Raw genomic sequence first — 10,850 nt, 5'->3', positions numbered from 1 at the left:
GTGCGTGTGTGCGTGCGTGCGTGCGTGCGTGCGTGTGGCTGACAACAAAGAACCACGAGATGGCCGAATCAAAGCTGGCTTCAGGTCGGGGGAGGTGGTTGTCTGACCGTGTGGTCAGGACAAAGACATAGGAAAAGATGCGTGAACTTTGAGATGCCTGGTTGGGTGTAGCTCTGTTGAAAGCCTATTTGTTAATGAGTCTATGTCAATGTGATTTGTGTTGCAAACAGTCTGGATTAGTGCAGAGATTGTTTAGTTGTGTGCAAGAATCATTTTGTGAACAGTATTAGCAAACTAAACACTTAGCTTTGGTGAAGCCAACTAATCAATGACCTAACTGCCAGCAATCACAACAGTAACTCAATGACAGCATTAAACCATATAAAACAAGTTAAATAGTCTTGCTTAGCCTGTACAGCTGTGATAAAGCTATGCCCAGTTGTTAAGTTACCAATCCTTGAACGGATGGAAGAAAGAGTCACTTGGTAGTGTGCTGCTTTGTTAGCCGGCGGAAGAAGGCCAGAAAGAGCTGTGGTTCCAGATGCAATCTTGGTTTGTCCTTTGTTCCAAAGGTGGAACTCTGAGGAAGCTGGTCGCTCGAGGTCTTTACAGAGTTAGACGCTGGGTGCTAACTCACTTGGTTCTCTTTGTTACTAGAAAGCTAGTTGCAAACCTTGTGCTTGCAAGTCTAATTTCTCTAGTTCAGGTTTGCCTCAGCCTTGAGCGTGGGCAAGTCGTGGTCCAGGAAAAAGAGAGTCTATGAGCAATTGCCCCACCTTTGATGGTTCAGGGCAAGGAGCAAGGGTCTGAGCATCTGGGCTGGTTCAGACCCAGCCGGAAAGAAGTGTGGGCTGCTCCGCGGTTCCCGAGTTAAAGAGGGGACTGTCTGACGGGAGCAGACCTTCTACAGATGCCTGTAACATCACAGAATCACATGTCACTGCAAAAGTCCTGTCCAATCAAGTTGTGAGACTTGTGTCTCACTGAGGTGTGAGGTGAGACATCCTGGAGATGGGTGTCAAATAGCTGAAATGTCCAGTTTAGATTTTATCAAATGACAAATCATCTGTGGTTCTGTGAATCCCAACAAAGGTAACCTTAAATGACTTCTGTTGTGATCTGGCGCTATATAGAAAATAAAATTAAATAAAATCAACTTGACCTTCAAGGGGGTCTGTTTCTCTTGCTGTTTAGTTTAGAATGATCTGCGCAGACAGCTGTATTGGGAGTCACAGGACCACAGATGATTTGTCATTTGTTAAAATCTAAACTGGACATGTGAAGTCTTTTCCTCTCTGCATGCTCTTTGTTCTTCAAACAAAGACAACTATTCTACTACAACATTCATCTCTACAGGAGGTCATCTCACACCTCAGTGAGACACAAGTCTCAAAACTTGATTGGACAGGACTTTTACAGTGACATGTGACTTTGTGATGTCACAGGCATCTATAGAAGGTCTGCTCCCTTCAGACAGTTTTCTCTCTTACTCGGGAGCTGCCGAGCAGCCCACACCTCTCTTCTCGGCTGGGCCTGGACCAGACCAGATACCCAGACCCTTGCTCCATTGCCCCAAACCACTAAAGGGAGGGCAATTGCTCACAGACTCTCTTTTTCCTAGACCATGACTTGCCCATGCTCAAGGCACAGGCAAACCTGAACCAGAGAAGTTAGACTTGCAAGCACAAGGTTTGCAACTAGCTTTTTAGCAACAAGGAGAATCAAGTGAGTTAGCACCCAGCGTCTAACTCTGTAAAGACCTCGAGCGGCCAGTTTCCTCAGAGTTCCACCTTTGAAACAAAGGACACACCAAAGACTGCATCTGGAACCACAGCTCTTTCCAGCCTTCTTCCACCGGCTAACACCAGGGCCACACCGGACGTGGAAGCGCTGACAAATGCGTTGTATATGTGTGTGTGTTTATATACATATTAGTCAGTGGTATCTAAACAGAGTGCGAGAGAGATGAACACACACACACTCACACCCACTAACACACACACACACACACACACACACACACAAGAAAGAGATAGAGAGAGAGAGAGAGAGAGAGTGTGGGCCGGCTATAGGGAGTGGGGGTTGGGGCACACACACCCAAACAGAGAGAGATACCCATGATGGAAAAACAGCCCCAAATGTGACAGAGACAACAGCTGGGAGCAGAAGCGCTTGTCGACCGGTGTGGAGAAATGCGCGTCTGATGTGAACGGGCTCACGTGAGAATTTCGGTGCGCTGCGCTTAGCAGCACTTTGTTGGAAGTGTGGCCCTGGCGTAACAAAGCAGCACACCACCAAGTGACTCTTTCTTCCATCCACTCAAGGATCGGTAACGTAACAACTGGGCATAGCTTTATCACAGCTGTACAGGCTAAGCAAGACTGTTTAACTTGTTGTATGTGATTTAATGCTGTCATTGAGTTACTGTTGTGATCGTTTGCAGTCAGGTCATTGGTTAGTTGGCTTTGCCAAAGCTAAGTGTTTAGTTTGCTAATACTGTTCAAAAACAGATTCTTGCACACAACTAAACAATCTCTGCACTAATCCAGACAACACAAATCACATCTACATAGATTCATCAACAAATAGGCTTTCAACAGAGCTACACCCAAACAGGCATCTCAAAGTTATCACTTTTTTTCCTCTGTCTTTGTCTGACCAGACGGTCAGACAAACCCCTCCCCCGATTGATTCGGCCATCTTGTAGTTCTCTGTTGTCAGCCTTTTTGTTTTGTACGCCAAACTGCTCTTTGATCACCACACCCGCCTTTGTCTCTCTCTCTCTCTCTCTCTCTCTCTCTTGCACACACACATATACACACCAAGCTTAGAATTTGTGTGTTTTGGTTTTGCTTTACTTACTTTATGAATAAATATAATTCTTTGGAATCGTACCTGCTGTCTGTTTAATGTTGCACAAGGGTGAATGAATAGTCAACCTCTGCTGCGTCAAGAACTCCGAGATCCTTCAGGCTTTACTGTTAATTTTGGTTATTGTCATTAATTTAATTATTGATCAAAACTCCAAATTAATAGTTTAGCATATTTTATGAGACTAATATCTTTAACTGGCTATCATTTTCCCTTCCCGGGAATGGTGCCCCACAAGGTGATTTAATGTTAATTATTAATTATTATTAATAATAATTAATTATTTCTGATAGCCAGTTTACAGCATTAATGGTGTCCCCTTGGTGAGGTCTAATATTGTTGTTCCCGACATAATTGGTGCCTCCATGTGACGCCCTGAATTTATGTTCCCAACAGCTGTTTAGGCCACACAGATACCCTGCTGTATATATGTGTTTATCTTATTAACTGTAGATGTACTGTTACACCTAATGTCCTCCATTAGGTTTTCACAGCCAGCTAAACTCTTCTTTCCAACATATCCTCCAAGGAACAGGCCAGTGTTGATTATTAGCAGGATTTATTGAAAAGATGTGTGAAACTGCAATAAACATACAGAAATAATATATGTCAGTAGCACGCCTATACAACACAAAGTAGCTTGCTCAATAGCTGGGATAACTAATCCTCTATTTTTCAGCCAACGTTATTATTCTTTCTGCAAGAATGCATAACTGGTCTGGTAAATAGCATAGACTAAATATAGCTAGTAACTAATAATCATACATGCATGCAGGCTATCACAGCTAACATTTTACATTCATCATCGTGTGTAACTAGGCTATAGCCTAAGTTAGCTAGTAGCAATCGAAGAGGGTAAAGTCTAAATGCCATCATTACCTAGCATTTGCAGTCGAATTACATGTTACGAAAATTGAAGCTGTAACAAATATGGTTCAAGTCTTCATGATAAACATTCTAACAATTGTGGATAAGAGTTACTTACAGATATTGCCACTCAAAGGGTTAAAACAAGCGATGGCTAAGTGGTCAATAACGGAGCATGAACACTGCTGCACTAAAGAAACACAACCGATAACTCGTTGTCACAGGGTCTGAGAAAAAAGCCGGGAGTCGGACCAGACGCTGTTCAAGCATGGTTTGGGCGATCAAAACCCGAGCCTCCCACCGTTCCTGGCGTCTGTAGCTACCAGCTTACCTGCACCGCTCACCTGCTGTCACTTCGCGGAAGAAGCGGTTCAGAAGACGGGGCAAGCGGGGAGGTGTTTTGGTGAGAATCAGAGCTCACTTGAGATCCGCCTGCAAGTCAGGTCCCTGCTACTGTTCGAGCGGATTTTCTGCGCTTCTGCGACCACTGGGGCTTCGTTAGATCCAGCCTGTTGTTCCCGATCACCTGGTCACAGGCCAGCTTCACCTGCCAGTGGAGACTCCCCTTCCCAGGTGGAGCCGGGTGCACCGCGGCGGTGTGGAGTATGGAAACCTCCGTCCTCTTGCCCGCACCTCCAAACCGGACCGCAAGGAGATGACTCTTCATTTGGCTCTATTTAATGCTAGATCGCTAGTAAACAAGACTTTTGTGCTGAACGATTTCTTCACCTCGCGTGAACTGGATCTTATGCTTCTCACGGAGACCTGACTTAATGTTGGTGAGTCCACTCCATTCTCCGAACTTCTTCCTCCTGACTGCTTGTTTTTTAGCTCCCCTCGGTCCACCGGCAGAGGTGGGGGGCTAGCGACTGTATACCAATCCAGCCTTCAATGCCGACAGGTGCAGACAGACTTTTTCCCCAGCTTTGAACTACAGACACTTGTTATCAACTCACACTCTCCTGTCCTGTGCGTGCTCATCTATTGTCCGCCAAATTTGAACAAGGACTTTATACAGGACTTTTCAGATTTTGTATCATTAAATTATGATCGGTTCATAATTGCTGAAGATTTTAATATTCATGTCTGCTGTCAATCTAGACCTTTGGTCAATGAATTTTTTAATCTGACTGACTCATTTAACCTCACTCAGTCAGTGACTGGTCCCACACATGAGAAGGGACATACTTTGGACCTTGTGTTGTCCTTTGGTCTAAGTGTATGTGTCACTGACATTTGTGATATGTGCATTTCTGATCATTTTCCTGTCATGTTCAATGTTACGCTGCCTTGTTCTGAAGCTAAACCATGTGTCCTGGCACACAGGGTGCGTACAATTACTGCTTCAACAGTATCTCGGTTTTCTGCAGCTTTTAACAATTCTGTGCTCCACTCTCTGGATTGTAATCTTAGTCCCGATGAGTTCATGGCTGTTTTTAATTTCTCTTGTAATGATTTACTGGACTTGGTGGCTCCATTTAGGATTAGACACTCCAAGCCAGTGACAGAGCCGTGGCTGAATGACGCCACGCGTGCTGTCAGGTGCACTTGTAGACGCTCTGAGCGAAAATGGAAAAAGGATCATCTTCAAATTTCTTTAGATATTTTAAAAACCAGCCTATTGGAGTATCAAAGAGCAGTTAAAGAAGCAAAAACCTGGTTTTTATCTAACCTTGTGTCAAGTAATAGTCACAAACCTCAGTTTCTTTTTAACACTCTCAACTCTCATATTAACCCTGGTAACTCCAATCATGTTGTGCCTTCACTTAGCCTATATTGTGTGAAAAATTTCTGACATTTTTTAAAGACAAGATTGCTCCTATTAGGTCCTCTCTTTCTCTCTACGTTTCTGATCCTGCTACTTTTTCCTCATGTTCAGCTGTCTTTGAGAACATTGAGCAGGTATCCCTCCCCTCTTTAGCTGAAATAGTACAACATTTGCAGCCATCTCACTGCCCCTTAGATATCATACCACCTCGCCTACTCAAGGATGTTTTCAATACCCTTGGTTCATGTATTGTTGACCTAATTAATTCCTCTCTGAGGTCTGGCTGTGTTCCAGCTGCCTTTAAGCATGCTGTAGTACAGCCCCTCATTAAAAAGCGCAATCTTGACCCTGATGTTTTGTCTAATTTCAGACCCATTTCCAAGCTCCTTTTTCTATCAAAGGTTCTGGAAAAGGTAGTTTATGAGCATCTGCAATCACACATTGACTTAAATGGTATCTCTGAGAAGTTCCAGTCTGGTTTTAAATCACGACATAGCACAGAAACAGCCCTTTTAAGAGTTTTGAACAACCTGCTTTTAACTGTTGATTCTGGCAACTGTCCTGGTTCTTCTGGATCTATCTGCCGCCTTTGACACAGTGGATCACGATATTCTCCTGTCTTGATTCCTGTGTAGGCATTAAAGGCACAGCGCTAAAATGGTTCCAGTCTTATTTGTCAGATAGGAGTTTCTCTGTCCATCTTGGCCAGTACTCTTCTGCTGCGTCCCCACTTAATTGTGGGGTACCGCAAGGCTCCATTTTGGGCCCCATTTTATTCTTGTTGTATATGCTTCCCTTGGGGTCTTTTTTTAAAAAGTACAACATCTCCTTCCATTGTTTTGCGGATGACCTTCAGATCTATCTGCCCATAAAAACAAATAGTGATGCTTCTATCCAGGCTTTGTTGAACTGTCTTAATGACACACAATCATGGATGGAGATAAACTTCCTTAACTTGAACAAAAATAAAACAGAGATAATTTTATTTGGAAAAACCAATTTGTTGGATGGCTATGATAGTGCCATCAGTCCTTTGGTATCTTACTGTCATCCTGCTGTGAGGAACCTTAGCATGATATTTGATGCTTTTTTTAAACTAGATAAACAGATCAGTTCAGTTGTCAAGAAGAGCTTCTTCCAATTAAGACTCCTCAGTAAGGTGAAGGCCTACCTCCCTCCACATGACTTTGAGAGAGTAATTCATGCATTTATCTCATCTCGTTTAGACTATTGTAACTCTCTGTATGCTGGTCTTGACCAGTCTTCACTGCGCCGTTTGCAGGCTGTTCAAAATGCAGCGGCCCGCCTATTAACAGGGAAAAAACGCCGTGACCACATTAGGGTTGTCACAATACTAAAATTTCAAACTCGATATCGATACTCAGGAAAATATTCAATACTTGATACCATTTTTGATACAGCAGCAAAAAATTAAGAGGCATGTCATTTTTTAAATAAAGATCAGAACAGTAACATCAATGATAACAACAAAAAATCCCCCCAAAATAAATAACAACCAGAAACAAGATCTGTCCATACAAATGTATTTATCTACAGCCCTGTTTATTTTTTGTGTTTCTGCATCTGGTGGATGCTCCTGTTTCTACCCCACTATGTGATCAGAGAACCAGGGGTTACGGGAGAAACCAAACGTTTTTTCAGCTTCAATCTGTGACTTTACAGTTAACATAACTTTTCAGACACACATAATTGTGTTGTCCTGTTAAACTAACATTGTCTATTAATGTTATAGACGGGCAGGACTGATAAAGTTTTCTGCTTAGCTCCCACATTAACGTTACAAGTTCTATTTTAGTTTGATGCTGGCGACACCAGCTGCTCAGCTGATTTTAGTTTGATGCTGGCGACACCAGCTGCTCAGCTGCTAGTGAGGGGAGGGGCTGTACCTGTCGTCTGCAGCGTGCTGTGTTCACTTCACTAAATATTTCCAAAGAGCGGTTTTTCCTTTATCATTTTTGACCAAAACTGGCTGCTCTGATCCTCCTGCAGCCGCGCTGGCCATATTACAGCAAAAGAAATGCGTGCATGCATGCACACCGACAACAACAAGCCGGGTTGCAGCGAGGGCTCTGTGCCTGCCAGACGATGCCTGCACAGCGCGTGTCCGTCGGACCCGTCGCGCGCACCCGACAGGTGCTGAGGTGGCGTGCACTGTTAGTATCGATACTTTTGTAAATTAGTATTGTATCCGGATTCCGGATCGATACTTTTCAGAGTATCGATACTTTTGACAACCCTAGACCACATTACACTTGTACTGGCTTCCCTACATTGGCTTCCAGTCTCTTTTAGGATCCAGTTTAAAATGTTATTACTTGTTTTTAAAAGTCTTAACGGCCTCGCACCATCCTATCTGTCTGAGCTGCTACACACCCCAGTCAGAGCAATGAGGTCTACCAACCTGTTGCCGCTGGAGGTTCCCAGATCTAAACTTAAAAGTAGAGGTGATAGAGCCTTCTCGGTGGCAGCCCCCAATCTGTGGAACAGCCTGCTACTGCATATAAGAGCTGCTCAGACTCTTGAGCATTTTAAATCCCTGCTGAAAACCCATTTCTTCTCACTAGCTTTCAGCACTAGTTAAGCATGAGATCTTGGTTTAAGTACTATTTATTTTATCTTGATTTGTTTTCATGATGTGTTATTGGTCATTTTATTACGTTTTATTGTTTATTTTTACCATGTGTTTTAGAGAGGGATGTTTATATTTATTTTATTTATATTTGTTTATATGTATATACATCCATAGCCTGTACAGTCAACTGAGGTTGTTTTTAATGTGCTATAGAAATAAACTTGACTTGACTTGACTTGACTTGACTAGATTTATTTATTGATCAACCCCAGTCTGCATGTGTGGCACATTCCCCTCACTCGGTACGGTGGCCCTGGAAATAAAATCAAATACAAACACTGTTGATTTCTTCCTGTGGAGCTGACACAAAGACTATTTTGGTTTAGTAAATGTATGCTGTCGATCAGCCTGATGAAGGCAGTTTGGTCGGCCTCTTTCCTCTCAGTTCCAAGACAGCTGCTGCTGACAGACAGCTGCTTCTGTGAACAGAGACCCTTAATGCAGGTCTGAGTCTGTGTTGATTTAAAACTACTGTCTGTGGCAACAATAGTAATGCTACCAATCAAATATAAGTGTCTGCAACGTAACACAATTCTTCCTGTGCACGACATGAAAGCAAAGTGTTGCACAACATTTTTTTCTGTTGAAAGTACGTCATTTCTGTAAAGCAACCCTCATCAGAAGTGTTGCATGCCCAACTATAGATTAGGCCTTAGTTTCTTGCATATGTCATTTGTGTCAAGGGATGGGTTGAACATCACAGCTTGAAAACCCAGAGGACCCAGAGGCAGGTAGCTGTGGTGAGGGAAATTAGAAGCAAATGAACAATAATGAATAGCTGCCGAAAGCCTGCCTTAGAATTACAAAGTCACTTTTTACAGGTGCAGTATTAGTATAATTTTTTTTCTCTCCCTTCCTCTTCCAGCTGTTCCATCAGCTCCACAAAATGTCATCTCCATAGTGAATGAGACCTCTCTGAGGCTGGAGTGGAGCTCACCACAGGAGGGTGGTGGCCGAGAAGATGTTGTCTACAACATCATATGTAAGAGCTGTGGAAGTGGGCGGGGGGGCTGCACCCGCTGTGGAGACAATGTGCAGTTTGTCCCACGTCAGCTGGGACTGACCGACACCCGCGTTTTAATCAGCGATCTCCTGGCTCACACCCAGTACACCTTTGAAATACAAGCTGTCAACGGAGTGTCTGACCAGAGTCCTTATTCACCACAGTACACGTCTGTCAACATCACCACCAACCAGGCGGGTGAGGCTAACCAAATATTTTACATGGCATAACTTTACTTTAAGTGATCATGAGTCAGTTAAAACAGTTTCAGTTTCTGTTATAATTTTTGCAGTAGTTTCAGTAGCCTGTCTGCCTGTCACCATTTTCTCCACAGCTTCTAACATTGCTTTCCCTGGTTTTATGCTCAGCACCGTCAGCAGTGTCCATCATCCACCAGGTTAGCAGAGGCCCTAACAGCATCACCCTGTCCTGGTCCCAACCTGATCAGCCCAATGGAGTGATCCTGGACTATGAACTGCAGTACTATGAGAAGGTACATCAAGGTTGATGATGAAGAGGCAGTCATTATTCAAAGAGACAGGCTTTCTCAGTCTTTTCCACAATGGCTCATGTGGACATCATCTCTTTTATAATGCTTTTAAAATGCCCTCAGGAATCAGCCCAAACAAAATTTGGTGTGATTATTTTCTTTTTTTGATACATATGCTTCAGAACCAGGCAGAGTGGAACTCATCTCTAACGAGGAGTCAGACCAACACTGCAGTTATACGAGGCTTGAAGTCTGGAACTATCTACGTCTTTGAGGTTCGGGCACGGACTGTTGCTGGATTTGGACGCTTCAGTGGCAAAATGTACTTCCAAACTATGACTGAAGGTACGATAACGATCCGATTTACTGGCCAACTAGATCTTAGTTCTAATCGCAATCGTAATGTCAGGCTGTGCGATTACAAAACCGCATAAAAGGCTGCGATTTGCGATTTAATATAAATAAATGTTAATGTGTGCACCTGTGAACGTGACTTCCTCTCCTGTAGTATGTGGAGTTTGTTGACATTACACCCACAAGCTATCCTGGGATACGTCCCAAGTCTCTTAATTTAATACTGCTAACTCCTAACTCCTTACTTGAACCGGAAGTCGTTCAAGGTCCGCCATCTTTAAGGCCATCTCATGTCTCTTATTCCTGCCAGTAAGGAGTTAGCGTTAGGAGTTAGGAGGGATCTGTTTGGTGCGATGAGTAAGGTAACACGAGAGGTTCCTAACAGGAAGTCTTTTTCAGCTTGAGGCCCTGACGTATAAATACCCGCCCCCTACATCTGGCTCATTTGAACGAGATGGCGGAGAAACAGCGCAAGTGTACCCATCACATGCATTCTTTGCAATGAAACGCTGTAATTCACATGCCTACGTGACTACAAAGAGTAACGTTAATGACATTTCGTGCAAGACTGTCATGTTGTAATTAAGTTTATTTCATTCACAACCCGTTGCGTTGTTCAGCGGACTGTCGGTGATGTGTGGCTGTTAAATGTGCAGTTGCTCATATCCAGAACCACACGTGTTGATATAACACCACGCACGCACACACACATACACACACACACACACACACACAATCAATCAATCAATTCAATCAATTTTATTTATAAAGCCCAATATCACAAATCACAATTTGCCTCACAGGGCTTTACAGCATACAACATCCCTCTGTCCTTTGGACCCTC

The 10,850-nt window shown here is 43.4% G+C and overlaps 1 protein-coding gene across 7 annotated transcripts in view; it reads left to right on the top strand.

The window, feature by feature from the left end:
* LOC126402518 (ephrin type-B receptor 2-like) overlaps positions 1-10,850 on the top strand; it is a 146,707-nt gene that overhangs the window by 96,260 nt on the left and 39,597 nt on the right. For all 7 annotated transcript variants that reach the window (XM_050064592.1, XM_050064595.1, XM_050064593.1 and 4 more), the window contains exons 5-7: positions 9,025-9,360; positions 9,531-9,655; positions 9,835-9,997. In XM_050064592.1, the coding sequence (XP_049920549.1) occupies positions 9,025-9,360; positions 9,531-9,655; positions 9,835-9,997 (624 nt within the window). The remainder of the gene's footprint in view (positions 1-9,024; positions 9,361-9,530; positions 9,656-9,834; positions 9,998-10,850) is intronic.

The sequence above is a fragment of the Epinephelus moara genome, chromosome 16, assembly GCF_006386435.1.
Source record: "Epinephelus moara isolate mb chromosome 16, YSFRI_EMoa_1.0, whole genome shotgun sequence".
Lineage (NCBI taxonomy): Eukaryota > Metazoa > Chordata > Actinopteri > Perciformes > Serranidae > Epinephelus > Epinephelus moara.
The sequence above is the reverse complement of the archived record's forward strand: the minus strand, read 5'-3'. Positions and strand labels throughout refer to the sequence as shown.